An 18,719-nucleotide genomic window follows, 5' to 3' on the forward strand; every position below is an offset into this window, starting at 1 on the left:
CCTTTTGCACCTTGACTCCTATAGGCCTTCCTGGCCCTGTCCTGCGCAGCTGATGCATTCAACACGACTTTGTGGAGGGTTGAGCGTTTCTGGGACATTATAAAGATCTGAAAAGAGGGGATCAAAAGATGACGCTTCACGAGCAGAAGTCCGTCTAGCTTTTGCAGAATTATTGTTCAATCATGGCGGTTAGTAAACGATTTCAATTTTTCTTCTTCATCACCTTCATTCAATTAATTCCGAATACAGGCCAACGACGTCTCCTTTCTCTTTCAGATTGATGAGATTCGACAAGTTCACCATGAAAATAGTCCACCTCCGCGAGCCGATAAGTTCGGTCGTTGGCTTCCCCCTGATACCCCCGCTGGTCATATCCAAGTTGAGCAGGGAATAACTGGAAAGATCTATCGATGGGATAACGGAACAATTTCTCCTACAAAGTTCATGGCCACTTCACCAGCTTTTCAACTAGCTTCAGTGTATCATTGCCAGAGCGTTTTCTACACCGTGTCTCACGATGTCAGAAAGGGAAAATGCGAAAAGGACTGGGGAATCCTTCGTTTCCGTCATGGTCCCGGCAGTACTTCCTCTCTAACTATGGGATCTCATGATCGAAGACTGGCGACGCAGAGCTTTAATCAGGCATGGGCCTGGGACCTTTTCCCCGATGCACTTCGCTCTCAGGACGTGACAGGTGATCAAGGCGGTCTCAAGGGAAATTTAGCCCTTATTCTTGCTCTGGCGGCATTCTCGGCTCAGCCCAATAACGTGGAAGACGCGTTGAAGACCGGTTTCAAGAAAGGTCATTGGGTGCGTCATAATCTACCTGATGGCAGTAAGTGACCAGTGCTTTCGACGTGGTATTTGCTCGATCTGAGGAGCTGATTTAGCTTGCCGTAGGACGCGACGAACGAGGTGTCGTCGTTTTAGTCTATGAGGACCCTGGCAGATCGTCCGCATCGATCTTGCGGGGCTTTGAAGAGGGCTTGGTCTTTGCCTAACTTGGCGAAACCACGTCGCTATGCTAAGACCATGGGTAACGTCTTAGTTCTAGCATAACAGGAGAGTGCTGCCTTTAACCGGCGTGCTGGAGTTCATCATGCTCCCCCGACGTAGGTTGATTTGCACACTTTCAAAGGTTCAGCAGCCGCTTTGCTCTTCTACGCGTTCTCGAACACTCTTTGAATTTGTTGGCCACCTCGTTAATCGTATCATCTCATGAGATGATTGCCAGCGAGGGGCCCATGTCTCATTTATCGTCCAGCGGTACTCGCTCTTTAATGCCCAACCGCCAATGTCATTCCTGCACTCCTTATGGCACAAATCCCCCACCAGTGACACTCGTTGTATCTAGTCTATTTTGTTGAATTAAATATACTTGTCTATCCAAGATCTTTTGATTCTCACCGCAGCTACTTTGGGGGTTTTAGAATCGCATATGACCATTGCATGGTATTGCATCTTTTTGAATTCAAAGCATTCTGCTCCCTGAAATACGGCTCTTGATTTTCTTTTTTCAAGATGCGACCCTGAAAGACTCCTGCTAGAGAATGGCTATGTTGCTTGAATCCAAACCGGCTAAGGTGAGTGAGTGTGCTTTTGGTTTTGGTATAGCGGTATGTAAAAGACTTATTTTTTCAACATTGTTCGAGGCGACACGTCGTGCAGGCTTATATATTTATGAGGCAGCATAATCATTTAATTGAAATGGGAAAGGAAAGTAATTTGAAGACCAAAATGGCCAATACATTTCTGTATGCTTTTGAGTATAATAGGTCACTGGGCAATGGGAGGACTCTTTGGCTATGTTAATAGGACCTGGGCCGATATTCCATTAATGGAGTAGTAAAGGACAAACGTTAGATTGTTGAAGTTACGCTGATTACCATCAATTTCTCTCCTAATGTCGTATATTTATGAATCAATTAAATCATTGGAATTCAAAAGAGCTTTCGCTATAACTGAGGAGAGAAACTCAACAAGGTAGCCTATGGTGGAGGTTGCAACCGCAGTACAGTTATGCGATCAGTTAACCGTATAGCCGATAATTTGGCTGTGTGTTTCGATTTGACGTGTTGGGGTTCCTGAAATGGCCTCCCGCAACCTACACTCGGTGGTTTACCCGCTGATCTTTCCATCCGCAGATCCCGCTGATGCGCGGTACAACGAGGGAGATTACTCCAACAGTCAATCGTTTCCCGAGAGTATTTCTTTTCTCTCGCCCATTGCTCTTTCAACACGCTCTGGTCGGGCTTTCCTATAGACTACCGTCTACTGCTTCCGTACCCCTGCACATTTCATGTGCCAAGGACCCAGTCGTCATTGACCAGTGCGCATGCTGGGCCCCATTTCGGCGTGGACAGGCGCCTTTGCGCGCACACTGTCCGACACCACAATTGACCGCACGCAAGAAAATGATGGGCCTCCTACTTGGAAGCTTATTCTAGCTACTATCTGTTTGATCTGGTGCATTACAGTCGCGCTGGTTTGCGCCGTGGGTTATATCCAAATGTATGCTGAATTGCACGCGAATTGACCCGTTCTCAGTGGATATGTAGCTAATGGGACATGTAATTCAACTATAGACAACGACATTATCTCTCGATTCCACGAGATGCTGCGTCGACTTCTCTCCCTCACCGCGACATACCGCATATTACAATTTTGCGGCCTGTAAAAGGGCTGGAACCTAGTCTTTACGAGTGTCTTGCGGCCACGTTTCGGCAGACGTATCCCCGAGACAAGCTTACAATCTACTTCTGCATTTCCACGCGCGATGACCCAGCATTTCCGGTCTTGGGGAAGCTACTTGCTGACTTCCCCGAATTCGATGCCAAGATTCTCATCGAGGAGGACGATGCTCATTTGCAGGCGTATGATTCGACCATGGGACCAAACCCCAAGGTTCGCAACATGAGTAGAGGATACCGGGAAGCCAAAGGGGAGTTGATCTGGATCATTGACTGCAATGTATGGATCGCAAGCGGCGTGGCAGGTCGCATGGTCGACACTCTATGCGGCTTCACGCACAACGGCGTCCCGGGGAAGAAGTACAAATTCGTTCACCAGCTTCCTCTGGTGGTGGACACCGCGGGAAAGATGTCAAGAGAGGAAGTCGAAGCGCGTGGATTGTTGAACGGGCATCACGATGGCGATGGCGACATCTACGTTTCTTCTACGAATTCATCCACTTTCGATATTAATCGAAACCGACCCTCTACTCGACTGGGCACGATATCAAGGATTGGAGGAGGCCGGCTTGAGGAGCTCTTCATGTCTTCTTCCCACGCCAAGTTTTACACTGCGATAAATACAGTTCTGATCGCACCCTGCATCGTCGGAAAGTCGAACATGTTCCGCCGCGCGCATCTTGACCACGTTACGTCGCAGGAAGATCCTTCAAGGCCCTCTGGAATCGACTTCTTTTCAGAGAATATCTGTGAGGACCACCTCATTGGCGATTTGCTCTGGCGCAAGCCTGTGCTAGAAGAACAGTACGAAAAATGGGGCAAACACTGCATGGTGTTTGGCGATTTTGTCATCCAACCTATGGCCGGGATGAGCGTAAAGGAGTACATTGCCCGGCGAGTCCGCTGGCTGCGTGTTCGGAAATTCACTGTCACAATGGCTACGCTGGTCGAGCCTGGTACGGAGAGTTTCTTGTGTTCCATCTACGGGGCATTCGCAGTAACAACGTTGCCATGGTTCCATCGAAGGTTGGGAATTCCTCCGAGCTGGACAGCATTCGCGGTCTTCTGGTTCTTCAGCGTTGCCCTCTGGGCTTTCATTGACTGGACACTGTATCGCAAGCTGCATTCCGGCGCATCCATTGCGGTTGATGGCTATACTCCGGCCTTTGCTCGCCCACCTGGATCGTCCTCCCGCCGTCCTTTCCGGGAGTGGTTCCTTGCCTGGCTCGGTCGCGAAGCGCTGGCGTTTCCTGTCTGGTTCTGGGCGGTGTTTGGAGGAGTCACCGTACAGTGGCGTGGAAAGCGCTTCTGGGTTGGCATGGACATGAAGGTTCATGAAATAGCTGGCCAAGGTGGCTACAGCCATGCTGGAGATCTTGCAACGCCGCGTCCCTCATCGCGGGGACGACGAAGTTCCGTGTCCGCGGCATCATCGCTCTCATCTTCTTCGTCTACTAGTGCGCCCTATGATGGGCGTTCAAAATCTCGGAGAGATTGAATGTCTTAAAAAAAGCACTAGGGTTTACTGTATATAAGGGTTGATGCGATGCGTACGTCGCACCGCACAAGGGAGACGTTGGACGATGTTGATGTCGAAGTTGAAGTGGAAAAGTTCAGCATATGAGATTACGAAAAAGATCCATTTAACATAACCAGCTTAGACTAGATAGCCAGTTATGTTGCACAGCATTTGGCGTTTTATAGGTAGATGATCCATCATCATGACATTTAGAAAGAATTTGCATCTGTTCTCCAACGTCTTAGACAGGGCCATCATATTTCTTGCTGATTGCTGTCGAAATTGACTACCCAACAGCTGTTCATGGCAAGCTCACAGAATTATCAAGTCTGAATGATTACATTCATGGATGTATGGTCCCTCTGACACCGCCCAAGCAACATAGCAAAATGCTCGGCCAGCTCTTATGGGACCAAGTCACAACGGATTCTTCTCCGCGCCTCTATATCGCAAAGTTCATCAATCTAAGTGATCTCCTCAAACCGTAATGCCTGGAACGAACAGAATGCCCGACCAGGCAGCCTGAAGAAATCGTGTTGATTTGCACTGTCTGTTGGGCGCGTTGGAGAAGAAAAAAAGAAAAGCAAGTTGGAGGGCGAAAAAAGGGAAAAGAAATACACGAGGAAAGATGGGGCGCTAGTCTCGGTGTAGTATAGTTCGAGATGGTAAGAATTCAGACAGGATGGAGCCCCGGGTAACTCAGGGTTGCGCTGCGAGAGGTCCCTCCAGGTGTCGTCAACACAACTTCTACAGAATGGCAGACAACGCGGGGCGGGCGAAGGATTAATAGTTGATGATACAGTCTTTCTGATCTTCCTGTCGGCATATTGACATCCTCTTTGACGATCTGATTTCATTGGTTGACAGCCATTCCTGTGCACAGAGCATTTATTGCTCACGCTTCGCGTTGCATCCCTAGTCGTCATCTCTCCTTGACCATGGCTTCGGCCGTTTTCTTCCTCGATTTGAAGGGCAAGGTAATTCCCCAGAGATTGCTTACATGGAGATTCATGGAGATTCCAAAAGAATTTCAGTGCCGAGGGGGGATTGGTACCGTCAAAATGGAAGACTGATCATTTGTTCGCAGGCCCTCCTTGCCCGGAATTACAGGGGTGATATCCCCATGTCCGCCGTCGAGAAATTTCCCATGCTCTTGAGCGAAGCCGAAGACGAAAGCTCCGCCGTGCCACCTTGCTTCTCTTCCGATGGTATAAACGTACGTTCTAACATGTTGAGCAATTTACCGAAGATGGCTTGAAGTGTCGTATCTGCGCCAATTGCAGAATGGAAGCTGTAGAAAGGATACCTAGCTAACTGCCCGCTCAGTATCTCTACATTCGACACAACAACCTCTATCTTCTTGCTCTGACGAAACGAAATACCAATGCCGCCGAAATCCTGCTATTCCTTCACAAGATTGTGGAGGTCTTCACCGAATACTTTAAAGAACTCGAGGAAGAGAGTATACGGGATAACTTTGTCATCATTTACGAATTGCTTGACGAGATGATGGATTTTGGATACCCCCAGACGACGGAAAGCAAAATATTACAAGAGTATGTACTCATTCTTCTTTTCAAGCGACGGGAAGCTCCTCCACAATGGCAATAAAACTTACGCGGCCTCAGATACATTACACAAGAATCGCACAAGCTCGAAGTGCAAGCTCGGCCTCCCATTGCCGTCACCAACGCTGTGTCATGGCGAAGTGAAGGCATTCGGTACCGTAAGAACGAAGTGTTCCTCGATGTTGTCGAGTCTCTGAACCTGCTCGTCTCTTCCAACGGCAACGTGCTTCGCTCCGAGATCTTGGGCGCAATTAAAATGAAGTGCTACCTCAGCGGTATGCCGGAGCTACGACTTGGTCTCAACGACAAGGTCATGTTTGAGACCACAGGGCGAGCAACGCGAGGCAAGGCCGTCGAAATGGAGGATGTCAAGTTTCACCAGTGCGTGCGACTCAGTCGATTCGAAAATGATCGAACAATCAGTTTCATTCCTCCAGACGGAGAATTCGAGCTCATGAGTTACCGTTTAAATACTCAAGTCAAGCCTCTTATCTGGGTAGAATGCGTCGTCGAATCGCATTCCGGCTCAAGAGTAGCCTACATGCTCAAGGTACGTTTTAGTCCTGCTGTCTCCTTTCTTTCATTTTGCATATAATTTCCTGGACCTGACAAAATCTCCTTGCAAACAGGCAAAAGCACAATTCAAGCGACGCTCAACAGCAAATAACGTTGAGATCCTTGTTCCTGTACCAGAAGATGCCGACACTCCCCGCTTCCGGACAAACATTGGTTCAGTCCACTATGCGCCGGAAAAGTCGGCCATCATTTGGAAGATTAAGCAATTTGGAGGCGGCAAGGAGTTTCTCATGCGCGCGGAACTTGGCCTTCCTTCAGTGAAAGGTGACGACGAGCATGGAGGCGGCATGACAGGCGGATTTGGCGGAAGCATGGGCGGCGCTCTTTCCGGCAAGGGCAAGAGACCAATTAACGTCAAGTTTGAGATTCCGTACTTTACCACCAGCGGTATCCAAGTACGGTACCTGAAGATTATAGAGCCAAAGGTGAGTTCTCTCCACTTGATGCTCAAATACCATCCACACGATTCTTCCACTCTGGCCACTGGGATATACAGTATGCTAACAGCTTTCTTAGCTCCAATACCCCTCGCTCCCTTGGGTCCGATATATTACCCAGTCAGGCGACATTGCCGTCCGATTGCCCGATGCCTCATGATAGAGTCTATAGTATACATTCTTCACGCCTTAGTTAAATCCATAGCTATCTCTTTCCCCCTACCCTCATACCTCCTTACCGCTCACCAGGAACTCAATCATCCGGATCCGTTCTCTTCCTTTCTCACACACACTGACGGCGTTGGGTAATATGCGTTATCTCTCATTTCTTTAGTCGACTCCAGCTCTTTCCAAGTTCTACATACCGTTACTGCTATCTATAGCCACAATATATCTTTTCACAACTTTTTATTGATCACATGTCACATGTTACTTGGTCAGATGAGTCTGATCTGGTTTCCGATACCGTGTGCTAGCATACCTGCCATCTTCATCCGCACAATATAATACAATCGGCGCTTTATCATTATTATTATTTTTCCCTTTCCTTTTTGTTTTTCTTTTTTCTTTTTTCTTTTTTCCTTTGTTTTAGTTTCTTTTTTCTTCCTTTATCCGTTAATGTCCTTTTATCAACCCTCTTTTTTTTTTTTTTTTTTTGCTTCCTTTCCTGCCATTTTAAGTGAAGGTGAAGATGACAACGACACTCAAATTTCAAGTCGAAGTCACAGTCCAAGTTCAAGATAAAACTCAAGCTTAAAGAAGCAGAATTCACACATTACATCCAGCATTGTCATTGCCAGTCCCACTGCCCTTGCCCTTGCCATTGTGATTGTCACTGTTAATGCCAATGCCAATGCCATTTTAATATCGTATCCATCTTAATTTCTTCTGTAGTTTGTTCTTGCCATGCCGACTCCGTGGCACGACACAGCTAAATATCTAATTTAAAAAAAAAATGAAATGTGGGATAAATAAAAGGAAAGCCAAATTCGCTATAACGCCAGTGCCAGTGCCAGTTGCCAGTAGAAGCCATTGAGATGGAACCGCAAGGAGGAAGAAACGAGTAATAAGGAAAATAAGGAAAAAGAAAAAGGAAAAAAGGAGATAAAGGTCATAAGGACGCTGAGCACCGTGTCTAGTACGGTAGTGTCTAGTACGGTAGTGCCAAGTACGGTAGTGCCGTCAAACGCTCATCTAATTTGGCCAGTTTATGCTAGCTACAGCGGACAATGCGGCGATGCATGCTGGATCAAGCAAAGCAATGCGGCAATGACTGAGAGACCAAGCAAAGTAATGGGATGGGAGCAGTACATGTCGGATCGAGTGAAATAAAGTATGCCAGATCAAGTGAAATACAGTATAACGGATCAAGTGACGTAAAGGAGCTATGCAATTCAAATCAAATCAAACTAAACCAAGCCAGGTTCAAGGTTCAAGGTCCAAGCCGGACAAGGCGGACAATGCTAAGCAGAGCAAGTAATGCAATAAAATATAAAGCAGGGCATAGAAATGCATACCAGGACAATATATTCATTTAAGAACAAACGAATAGTGTGAAGGAAGAAGGAAGAAGAAGGAAAGATAATAAAAAATGAGGAAAGAAAAAAAAGGGAGAGAAGGAACAAGAGGGAAAAAAGTAATCATACACCATCGAGGACGGCCCAGCGCTTGTCTGCTTCCTTGGTGCCTACTCGCTGGGCAATACTTGTCAGAGTATCTTTGATAATGTCCTTGGAATGTTTAGGGAATCTGCATCAACAATGAGGAGTTAGTTGTGGGATTTGGAGATTGTAAATAAATGAACTCTGGTAGGGGAATAGAGGGAGGGATTGGGCGAGCGGATGTATTGTACCACGACTGTTCCCGCGCCATACGCGTTGCGTAATCTGGGAAAAAGGAAAGGAAACGAAAAGAAAAGGGGGAAACAACACTGGAAAGGAAAAGGGAAAAGGCGAAGAAGAGACGCGGGGCAGCGACAGGGAGAGGGAATGAACAAAAAAGAAAAGGGCTAAGAAAAGCGAAAAAGAAGGAGTAAAATAAAGAATAGAAAAGTAAAAAAAGAAAAGGGGTAAATTAAAGAATAGGGACGAGGGAAGATACTGACCTCTTTTTCAAAACTTCAATGAGCCCCGCCTTTGTCAAGTCGCTTCCATGCACAGCCTGTTTGAACTCGACCAGTTCTTCTGGACTCAAGGACGCCTTCCTCGTGACTTGTCTACCTCGCGACGGAGTCTGCTTCTGCTGCGCAAGCGCAACCTCGTTTTCGGTACCTTGGCTATGAGAAGATGTCCGCAATGGACTTGCGCCGAGGGTATTGATGCCGGGATGAGGTCGACTTGCGGCGTGGAGAGGAGGACGGAGCATATCGGTGAGTTTGTTACTGTTTTTGGCTGATGCTGATGATGCGGGGCTGACGCTGGCGGGATGGGGTACAGATACTGGTTCGGGTTTCTGCCAGTATTCTGTAGAGAAGGGGTTGATAGAGGAATAATGGTTTTCTACATGATATTGATATTGTTAGCCAAGGGAGATCCAGCGAGCCAAGGAGGGCACAGATTGAGAAATTGAAGGGGGAGGAAGTAGAGTGGAACATACCGTGAATAATCTCCATTTTGTAGTCGTGGAGATTGAAATGGTCTGATGCGCGCTGCTTCTTCCCATCGCCTGGGGATCCCGCCCAGCATAACCCGGTCGAGACAGGTTCCAGATCTCCGGTGAGTAGGCGCCGCTTATTGACCGCTGTACCTGCTCCTTCACCCTCGTCATCGAGGAAACCTTCCAGATCATCTCCGTCGTCTTCGCTCAGCTCTTCTTCTCCTTCCGAGTTTAGCTCTTCTCCTTCTTCTGGCTCAACCCACTCGGCCTCGGAATCATAGTCGTAATTTGTCTCAGGCAGGGCACGTTGAAAAGGGTTGCGTCCGCGGCGGAGGGCTGAATCATCACCAGGTTGTCTACTAAAAGTTCCGACATACGGTGGTCGAACATCCTCCGCAAACCTGAGATACTTCAATGGTACGTCCTTGAGCATATCGGTAGGTTTCCGCGCCTTGGACCCATCCCCTGAGCCGGTCAAGTCGACCGGATTATTTTCTGAAGAACCGTGCATCTGAGCAATTACGCGGGCAGTACGGGGATACTTTTTCCCTCGCGGACAGCGCTGTGTGGTAGGAAGGTGTAATAACTCTGCAAAATTGACCGGCTCTAGGGGCGGTCGATCGCATTCAGCTTGCTGTAAGCTTGAATCAATCTTTTCTCGACCACACTGCAAGGCCTCACGATCCCTGCTGAACCGATTGATCGGTGCGACTCTGGTGTGCGGGTGCAGGAAGAAAGATTGGAAGTCATGTCGGTAGTCAGACTGGCGTGTCTTTCCAGGAGACTGCGAGCTGAGTCGTGATCCCGACGGCGAATTGCGCGCCTCTGGTGATCCGGCTCTTGGCCGTTCCGTTCTTTCAGCAGGCGCTTCAGGCGCAGCATCGCCGGACTCTGCCGCTGGCTTCGGAGCTGGCTTTGCAAAGAACGCATTCAGACGTAACTGTGCCTGTGGAAAAGAAGTCAGCGGCCAGGCAGAATGTTGACTATTTATAAACTCCTTACCTTTTCCTTTTTATTCTTTTCTTCCTCCTTCTTTTGCTTTTCTAGCTCCTTTGCTCGTCTTTCCTCTTCCTTCTTCTTCTTCTCACCCTCTCGCTGTAACTTTTCCACCTCGCGGGCTTTCCGTTTTTCTTCCCGCTGCTCATCCTTTTTCCGCCTCTCCTCCTCCTTGGCCCTTTTTTCTTCCTCCTTCTTTGCCCTTTGCTCCGACTTTTCCTTTTCCTTTTCCTCTCTCTCCTTCGCGCGCTCTTCTTTGGCTTTTCTCCTTGCTTCCTTCTCAGCTAGCGCTACACGCTTCGCTTCTTCTCTCTCAGCGAATGTCAACTTTCGTTTCTTTGTAGGAGGGGCGGAAGGGCTGGAAGGGCCCGCGACTGATTCGCCATTGGCATCAGTCTTCACAGGCGTGGGTTTCTCGTCATCGCTAGCATCATCGAATTTTGTTGAATCGATATCACTCAGCTCAGGTGAACTGAGTCGACTGGAAGCAGTGCTTTCGGGCGGCATGCTGCCGTTTCGAGATCCGTGGGCCGAAACCGAGGCAGACGAAGGAGATGCAGGCGTTGAAAGTTTTTGTTCCCTTGTGATATCAACGTCCTCCGCGGTAGGTTTGTCTTCCGTAACCATCTGCACATCCTCCTCGACAGTTTTGTATTCCATCGTCATAGCAACATCCCCATCGGTATCCTTTCTTTCCACCATCCTGCTATCCTTCTCCTCGACCGACAAGGCCCTGTTCTGCGGAATCGACGCGTCCAGAGTCGCCGCCGACATTTCCACAGTAGCTCGTACACCCCGCAATATGATTCCACCCCAAATCCTATTCCGGGGTCTTCACAGTTGTCCTTGGTGCTGAACTTGGACAATTCAATGACACCAGCCAATTTCCCTCCTCAAGATTTGCCTTGGACGTTCGAGAATCTTAAATTCCTCAGACCGGCAAGTCTGTAGCCTTGGGTTTCAAACACAGCAATATATCCTGCAATCAAGGCCCAACTTGATTCGAGCGTGCAGACGTATACACGGGAGTCGTGCAATTGTAACGCTTGCACACTTGCACACTGTGTCGCCAATAGTGAAATCTGCCAATGATATGGAGTTCGGTATCTCATGAGCCTGTTGATCCTGTTTGCAAGAAAAACAGCAGTAGTAATCAATTCGTCAATGGCAGAAAGTTGTAAGAAGAGAACGAAATGACAACAAGCTTTGTTGCAATTGTGCACGCGCGCGCCCGTGTCTATCACACTCTCGCCTGTCGTTGTTACGTTGCACTGGTTGGAAAGAACCCTTAATGATGGCAGTCCGCTAACGAATAACTCCGTACAGTGGAGCGCCAGTGTGCCCAACGTGCACTTGTGGGAATCATTCGCGTTTCCGACGCGAAAGGGGGACGGGGGGGGAGAACGCGCGACTTTGCTCATTTGGGCCTGTTTCGGGTTAAGGCAGATCAGCGGGGTCACGTGATATCGCGTCTGACATCTCCGTTACGGAGTACCTTGACAATGCAGTTCAAGCTCAAATCAAGGGCTAAAAGAAAAGAAGAGGGATAATCAAGGGTGAGGGGCGAGGCACAGATTTCCCATCTACATGGATTTGAAGCTACAATACACCAGGGCTGTGGTTGGACCGCTCGGCTTCGAGAGCAGATTACTCGGATGGCATTTTACACGACTTCACCAGGAACAATTTGAAGAGAGGGAAAGAGTTGTTTAATAGTCATCTGCCTTTTCAGGCAGCTTCTTGATTGCGTTGTTTGTCTGTCGGTACTATGGCTGATATCCTTGCCGGGCTTGCCAAGACGCTTCGCACCGGAGAAACATGTCGATTTGCTGGTGGTATGGCTTGAAATGGAAAAACTAGCATTAAGTGGATGACATGTCGCATATTGGCATGCATCGCTGGATGTTAATTGGAAACGAAAATGAGCAAAAAGAAAAAAGAAAACAGAAAATAAAAAACCCTTGGACCGATATGAAGCGCCGACAAGTGAAAAACGAATGGTCTCCCAGCGACACGGGATTATCTACGAAAATCAGAGTATAGACAAACGCCACGCCCTTGCCGAACTCCAGGGTAGCTTCCCAATAGCCCCATGAACAGAAAAGATAAGACAATTAATTAGCTGTAGTGGTCCGCAAATGCTCCTTATCCGGGGCTCTGAGAAAGCATGATTTAACCTGAGAAAGGAGATGCGCTAGCCATGGAAACGGGTCAGTGCGGACAATAATGTGAAAGAGGTAAAAGAGAAAATTGAGAATAGTATAATTTGCCGAGAAGAAAATGGGGGTATAGGCGGAAGAGAAAGGATGGTTTGCGGCGGGGAGATGACAAGATCTCTCCCTTTTCGGGGCCGCGGCTCAACTCGCATCAGGACATTCAATCACTCAGATCCGGGTTTGCGACAAAGAGACGGACTCCGCTGAGGGTCATGGTCCGATCATCGACGCTGCCTCTCCGTCTGAGCTCCTCAGACGTCGCTGTTGCTCCGTCGCTCCTCTGCGCAGGTGGGTTCGGGGTATAGTCACTCGAGCTACCGCTGCTCGCGCCTGTACTGCCACCGGCGAACGAGCTTCGAGGGCGATTGAAGTAGTCCTCGCGGGTGCCATTCGATGCCGGCGTCTCAGCCAACTCGGCCACGGGTCCAGTGCTGGTAGGAGTAGGCCCACCGGTGCTCAGACGAGTTCCGGGTAGTGAGCCACTACTGCCTTGACTGAACCGACCAGGCGACACGGCCGGCGCTTGCAGGCCCAGGCTGCTATATCTCCTGTTTGAGCCCAAGGAGCTGCGGCCGCTGCTAGAGCGGTGGTGGTGGTGTTGGTGATGATGATGATGATGATGGCGTTGACCGCCAGGTGACGGTTGATTATTGTCGTCCGCATCCTCATCACCCACTTCGCTTGCACTAAGGCGCAGAGGCACACCGTCGCCAGCCAGGTTTGCTGTGCTGTAGCCCACCGTCTTCTGCGCGCCATGATGCCGGATTCGCGAGCGAACACCAGCGCCCAGCATGCTCGACGTCGTGGATGTACGGGTTCCTGGTACGTTACGGCCTCCCACCACTTCAAGGGTTGCCCGCACCTTGGCTGCCTTTTGCTGCGCGAGCAACCGCGGATCCTCGTGCTGGGTGCGGTCGCACCATACCGTGGCCTTTTGCTTGCGCATCAGCGCCACATATCCCGTGGGGGAGCTACCGCCGCCGGAACGAGACGAGGTTGAGCGTCGAAGGGAGGCGGATGCTGAGGAGTTGGTCCGTGCAGGAATGAGGCCTCCGCCTGAACTGCCTGTTGTGGAAGTCGAAGCGGTCGCGTTGGAAAGAGTTCGTCGCGTGGGTGCGTAAGGATTTTGGTAGGTTGAGGTCATCGTCGCACCTTGCTGGGAAGCGGTCGCTGGTTGGAGCGGCGACGGTTGTAGCGGTGGCGGATATGGTGATTGAGATGCGTAGTAAGCCGGCGAACCGCGTGAGCGACCAGATGCACTCGACATGGACTGCCGACCCGCGGCAGTTTGTTGAGAGTCAGGCACAATCTGTGTCAGCGGTGCCAACTTTGAAGCACTGTGACGATGGACTGGAACAGGTTTGCGGTGCGGCATGGAGGCCGCTGGGCCTCGAAAATCGACCATCATGGTTCTCTGGTCAACCGGGTACTTCGGTGGCCGCCAAGGCTACCGAAGAAGCTGCCACGAATGGCTAAACTGTCAAACAATCCGCCCTCGATGCCTGTCGCCAGAAAGATTCCGCCTTCTTGTCCAGAAGCGATTTTTTAAAATGTCGCAGGAATCAATCGGGGGCGATGGCTTCAGTATACCCCGTAAAGTAGTCTCAAACGGGGAGGAAATGGCTTCGCTTGTTTATTCCAACTCGGTCTCGGGGTGAATGACCGCGAGACTTACCAGATGGAAGTTCCTCCAAGTGAAAAATCTCCTCCAAACCAATGTCACGGGGGAGGGGATTTAGGAGGAGGGAAGTCGAGGCAAAAAGTAGGATGGGTGAGGATGAGGAATCGAGAGGAACGACGATGATAAAGATGCTGTCACTGGTGGGGGGAAGGGATGGCACGATATATGCCAATAGCCCTCAGGTCTTCTCTCTCACAACCAGCCAGCCGGGGGGTTGTTGCGTCCGGTGGTGTAATAGTGTGAGAGGAGCCCTGTCGAAAACGAGCTGAAGCGACGAGGATATGCAAGACGACGAGCTACCAAAAAGCACAACCCCCCCGGTTTGAAGGTTCGGGTGGCCTTGGTGGACGAACGAGGTAGGCGAACGGGGAGGGAGCAGGTCGTAGTTGCGCTCGGTAGCCGGAAGCAGCCTGGCGATACGTGGGATTGGCCAGGTCGCAGGGGGCCCAGGACGCGGCTGACTGCCTAACACGGCCAGAAGACGAAACGCTGTTCCCTTGCAACTATAATGGCACAACGCGCTGTCGCTCTCCTTGTTTCCCTGAACGGTAGCAACACAAGGGAGCTAGTGGTCGATCAGAGAGTTTTAAGACGCCGTCTGCGTCGTATAAACACCAGCAGAGAGGAGCCCGAGACGATGCAAGTCGTGATTAAGGGAGAGAGCGAAGACAAGACACACGCCAGAAACGGAGTGTGGCAAGCTGGAAAAATCGATCCTTCCAGACAAGAGGACTGTCCTTCTCTTCTCTCAAACTCTGTCGTCAGATAGCGCAAGACGAGAGGAAAAAAATTAAAGAAGGGAAAAAATTGAGATTAAATGTCTTGGCTGCGCGTGGAGCGTGGACTGCACCTAGACTGCAGGTACCACGATGTCGATGTCGATGTCGGTCTCAGTTCGAAGGCGACTCAGCGATTGGACCTGATGCAGTGAAGAGCATTGATGCTTTTCACCTTCACTCCTTTTTCTTGCTTTGATATTCTCTTTGTGGAGTAGTAGCAATCGGAAGAGCACGAAGATGGTAGTGATCTCTCGTGACAGGTCGCCAATGATCAGACGGTACTACTGTACGCTGCTGCAGCCCACAAGACTGGTGCCCGATCAAAGAGACGACGGAGGCGAGTAGATAAAGTATGCGAACAGGGGTTCAATGGAGCAACTGAAGGGCAAATGATGCACGAGTAGGGGAAATGATGCTAAATAGAATTGAGGGTTGAAGTATGGCGGTGCAGGTGGATCCTCGGACCAGGGCGTGGGAGAGTAGTTCTTTTTAGTTGGTGACGGCGGGGGGGGAGGGAATCGTATACTGTAACACACTTGCTGCGGATGATTCTGTTACGGAGGTTTTTAGTCGACTCTGCCTTGGACATTGGCACAAAACCAGATAAGGCCAGTACTAAGTTTAGTGGGCCCTGCACAACATTATCCCTCGGGGGCCTTAATTTTCACAATTCCGAGACTCCAATAGAGGCAATTCCATAGATGAGCATACTTTTTCCATCTCGTCCGGTCATCAAATCACATTTCACCTTTTGCAGGAGCTAATTGACAAAATAGGGATCTGGCCCTCTCGGAGGAAAGTAAGAGGGAGGGGCAGGCAAAGGGAAAGGCCGAGGCTGTGTGAAGCATCCGTAAAAGGACGAACAAGAGCGGAACATGCACGAACCTTTCCACATCAGAAGGAGGAGATGCAAACTATCGCCATCGGTACCAGCAAGAAGAGGAGACTTGAATCAAGTCATACTTCTACCGTAGTAGAGAACACACCCGAGCCACACACAGCAAGTCCTGCCACAACGTGCGGGTTGGCCCCAAGTGGATCCGCGATGATTTCATCGCGTGTAGCCATTTCCTGAGTCGTCGCTCCTTCCGTCCCCGAGGCGAGACGGAGATACCGACCGTCAACCTGCGCCCCACCCGTTGACATCGTGGGAGGCGAAGTACCCTCCAGGTAGAAATCTTCCACCATCTTCTGCCCTTTCCTTTCTCGGTCTTTTTTTTCTCGCCCGTTCAGACTCTGCCTCTTGTACGCGATTTGAATCCGATCTGGCTCCTGCCAACTCTGACGGTCGCTCTTTCCCCTCGAGAGACTTACAATTTAAGCAATGAACGGACCGTTGTTTCGTAGCAAGATTAACCCGAAATTGGCTTTTCCCTCTCTCTTTTAACCTACAGGAGCCGAAACGAGCACACGCGCAGAAGAATGGTTAAATTTCAGACGCCGGCACGTGTACTACACAAGTCATTTTTTTTTTTCTTGGTCTGGTCGAACACAAACGAGTGAACTTCTCCTGCATAGATTAAATCATAGGTCGAAAAGGACTTGAAAAACTGAAACCTATGAGAATCTTGTCAAGTGTGATTGCCTCTTAGGCGAAGCTAAGGTACGGACAAATCAACTGGTGTGCGCACAAGTTACCTCGAACATAGCCATACACCGACCTTCTCACGGACCAAGATTCACCTTATCTTGCAGGAGGCTAGTTCACAGGTATGACTGCTGGAGACAATTATAGCTCATGGTCACATCACCTGCAGCTGCAACGAAACAATGACAGCAGCAGCAGTAGCAGTAGTAATAGCAGTAGCAGTAGCAGCAGTAACCAGCGTTCGCTTTGTCACAGTACACTACCCCTCAAAAATGTCCTTTGATTCCACCTGTCTCAGGAGCGATAGGCAAATAGGCAGCTCGAAGCTAGAGGCAAGAGCAACAGAGAAGCGTGCTAGATAGTAGACTCATCAATGGAGGATTTCTCGGGTATCTCACCATACTCGTAGGTTGACAGGGCGATGTGCAAGTGGGACTATCAGATCAAGGCAGAGAAATGCGTGCGAGTGGATCGCACGCACAGCGCTATCCAAAAGACTGAATCCCATTTTCTCCGCTTGCTGCAGGCGCTGTAGTGCATTAATTGCGCATGCTGCCCCAGGTTTGCCTGGTTGGGGCTTGCTGTAGATCGGAAAGATCGAGTATCATCGCTCAAAATCACCATGTACCAATGTATCGTGGGGCCCGCGGTCTGCGCTTTCCATGGGTTTGCATGTCGAATTTCCTGGTTCTGCAGTCGCGAACGCGCAAGATATGGGAAATTCTCGCGGCATTTTATCCAAGAATCCATTAGTCGAGGTACACCAGCGGAGCAAAAGTGCATGATCTTCGCAAGCAAGGCACACATGCTGCGCACGCGCTCTCGAGCAACTCTTGTAGTTTTCAAACGTGACAAGGCCATTTTCTCCCGTACGTCGGCGACATTTGCCCAAGCTGTCGCCGAAACACCCAAAGAAGTGTACGGGCCCACCTTTTTCCATTTCCGCGTTGAGCCGCGAACGAAAAGATGAGGTGGGATGGTTGGATGTCTTGGCAGTTGCAGAACAGCGCGCTCCGCAAAAATGGACACTCCGAATATTCTTCCGTGGTTGACACTCGAAAACGCAAGCAAACCAAGCTTTTCTCATACTGTTGCGACAACTTTTCGGGGTCAGGCACTTGGCATGGCAGGGTGGAATATTGGTACCCTGTTTCTCTGAGGCAATCGCGTTGATAAATTTTTGTAATCCTTATCCATAAAAGAACCGAGATGTTTGAAATTTTCTTTGTCAATTGCTTTTGGTTATCTTTGATATTAACATCACTTCCTGCTCTTCCGCATGTGCACAAGGTAGCGTCGCGCCTCAGGTCTCGTACTCGTACTGGCTCGCCAAGTCAAGTATGAGCCACAGTAGGAGTAAAATACGGCCGTCAGCCGCCACGCGCACACGTTGTTTGTAGTGTCTGGGTGACATGTTCAGAACCACTTGCGGACTCTCAAAGTCAGCCAGATCAATGATTATCGCATGATTACCACGAGGCTCATTTCGCGGAATATTTTCTCAGTGGCGTCGAAGATTGAGTCCAGACGAGGCTCGGCCACTCATAGCGAACAACAGTCTCCAAGTGTCGAGCTGTTCCCCACCACATCAAACACACTACTGTGTGGGGCCGCGGGAGGAAAATCAAGGGTGGGCGCTGAGCAGGGAACTGAACTGCTTAGTTACGCCTACCCGTGCTCTCCCCGCAGATTTGCATGGGCGAAGAAAGTATCGTCGAGCGCCGAAGTCGCACGTTGCCTTGTAGGATTGTGAGGTGTTGCGAGCAGGGGCCATTTTGCTCTTGCTTTGATGATCAGGGTGAGGTAAGGCCGCAGAGGTTAGGTAACATGCAAAACCAGGCGAGGGGAAGAAGACCAGGCCGCCATGACGGCGCATAAGTAACAGCAGCACTTGAGGGCCGTAACCGTTTGGATCATACCATCCAGCCATCTGAACATGGATATCCATACTTCAAAACCCAGTAAGATTGAGTAATCCATTCTGCTCGAAAACCCAATTAGGCAAACACTTGGATTTGAGTTATGCCTCTACTGCCATGGCTTGCGTTATTCTGTTGAATTGTTTCACATGTTA

The 18,719-nt window shown here is 49.6% G+C and overlaps 5 protein-coding genes across 5 annotated transcripts; 3 read left to right on the plus strand and 2 right to left on the minus strand.

Moving 5' to 3' along the window:
- Positions 1 to 373: 373 nt before the first annotated feature.
- Positions 374 to 1,335, plus strand: L228DRAFT_250068 (hypothetical protein). The gene is made up of 2 exons (XM_018333237.1): positions 374 to 835; positions 901 to 1,335. Exons 1-2 carry the CDS (start codon positions 445 to 447, stop codon positions 999 to 1,001), a joined length of 492 nt encoding a protein of 163 aa, XP_018185937.1. The 5' UTR covers positions 374 to 444; the 3' UTR covers positions 1,002 to 1,335.
- Positions 1,336 to 2,156: 821 nt separating this feature from the next.
- On the plus strand, positions 2,157 to 4,408 carry L228DRAFT_223470 (glycosyltransferase family 21 protein). The gene is made up of 2 exons (XM_018330324.1): positions 2,157 to 2,511; positions 2,586 to 4,408. The coding sequence occupies exons 1-2, from the start codon at positions 2,336 to 2,338 to the stop codon at positions 4,186 to 4,188; spliced, it is 1,779 nt and encodes a 592-aa protein (XP_018185938.1). The 5' UTR covers positions 2,157 to 2,335; the 3' UTR covers positions 4,189 to 4,408.
- A 577-nt stretch (positions 4,409 to 4,985) lies between these two features.
- Positions 4,986 to 7,195, plus strand: L228DRAFT_256796 (putative clathrin assembly protein AP47). Its single transcript, XM_018333944.1, has 6 exons — positions 4,986 to 5,186; positions 5,297 to 5,425; positions 5,536 to 5,765; positions 5,838 to 6,327; positions 6,407 to 6,778; positions 6,870 to 7,195. The coding sequence occupies exons 1-6, from the start codon at positions 5,148 to 5,150 to the stop codon at positions 6,948 to 6,950; spliced, it is 1,341 nt and encodes a 446-aa protein (XP_018185939.1). The 5' UTR covers positions 4,986 to 5,147; the 3' UTR covers positions 6,951 to 7,195.
- Positions 7,196 to 8,399: 1,204 nt separating this feature from the next.
- Positions 8,400 to 11,566, minus strand: L228DRAFT_250071 (hypothetical protein). Its single transcript, XM_018333238.1, has 4 exons — positions 10,388 to 11,566; positions 9,386 to 10,331; positions 8,895 to 9,288; positions 8,400 to 8,539 (listed from the first exon to the last, which is right to left on the minus strand). Exons 1-4 carry the CDS (start codon positions 11,153 to 11,155, stop codon positions 8,431 to 8,433), a joined length of 2,217 nt encoding a protein of 738 aa, XP_018185940.1. The 5' UTR covers positions 11,156 to 11,566; the 3' UTR covers positions 8,400 to 8,430.
- A 1,191-nt stretch (positions 11,567 to 12,757) lies between these two features.
- On the minus strand, positions 12,758 to 14,002 carry L228DRAFT_270459 (hypothetical protein; the record flags this gene model as incomplete). Its single annotated transcript, XM_018335408.1, has 1 exon — positions 12,758 to 14,002. The coding sequence occupies one exon, from the start codon at positions 14,000 to 14,002 to the stop codon at positions 12,758 to 12,760; it is 1,245 nt and encodes a 414-aa protein (XP_018185941.1).
- Positions 14,003 to 18,719: the final 4,717 nt, after the last annotated feature.

The sequence above is a fragment of the Xylona heveae genome (genome assembly GCF_001619985.1).
Source record: "Xylona heveae TC161 unplaced genomic scaffold L228scaffold_10, whole genome shotgun sequence".
NCBI lineage: Eukaryota > Fungi > Ascomycota > Xylonomycetes > Xylonales > Xylonaceae > Xylona > Xylona heveae.

Bases quoted from the DNA above. Each gene is read 5' to 3' on its own strand.
- L228DRAFT_250068 (XM_018333237.1), top strand. From the start codon at position 445: ATGGCCACTTCACCAGCTTTTCAACTAGCTTCAGTGTATCATTGCCAG. The intron at 836-900 runs GTAAGTGACCAG...AGCTTGCCGTAG, and splicing joins TCATAATCTACCTGATGGCA to GACGCGACGAACGAGGTGTC.
- L228DRAFT_256796 (XM_018333944.1), top strand. From the start codon at position 5,148: ATGGCTTCGGCCGTTTTCTTCCTCGATTTGAAGGGCAAG. The intron at 6,328-6,406 runs GTACGTTTTAGT...CCTTGCAAACAG, and splicing joins GAGTAGCCTACATGCTCAAG to GCAAAAGCACAATTCAAGCG. The intron at 6,779-6,869 runs GTGAGTTCTCTC...CAGCTTTCTTAG, and splicing joins TGAAGATTATAGAGCCAAAG to CTCCAATACCCCTCGCTCCC.
- L228DRAFT_223470 (XM_018330324.1), top strand. From the start codon at position 2,336: ATGCTGGGCCCCATTTCGGCGTGGACAGGCGCCTTTGCGCGCACACTG. The intron at 2,512-2,585 runs GTATGCTGAATT...ATTCAACTATAG, and splicing joins GCCGTGGGTTATATCCAAAT to ACAACGACATTATCTCTCGA.
- L228DRAFT_250071 (XM_018333238.1), bottom strand. From the start codon at position 11,155: ATGTCGGCGGCGACTCTGGACGCGTCGATTCCGCAGAACAGGGCCTTG. The intron at 9,289-9,385 runs GTATGTTCCACT...AATATCATGTAG, and splicing joins CAAAATGGAGATTATTCACG to AAAACCATTATTCCTCTATC. The intron at 8,540-8,894 runs GTCAGTATCTTC...TTGTTGATGCAG, and splicing joins ATTGAAGTTTTGAAAAAGAG to ATTCCCTAAACATTCCAAGG.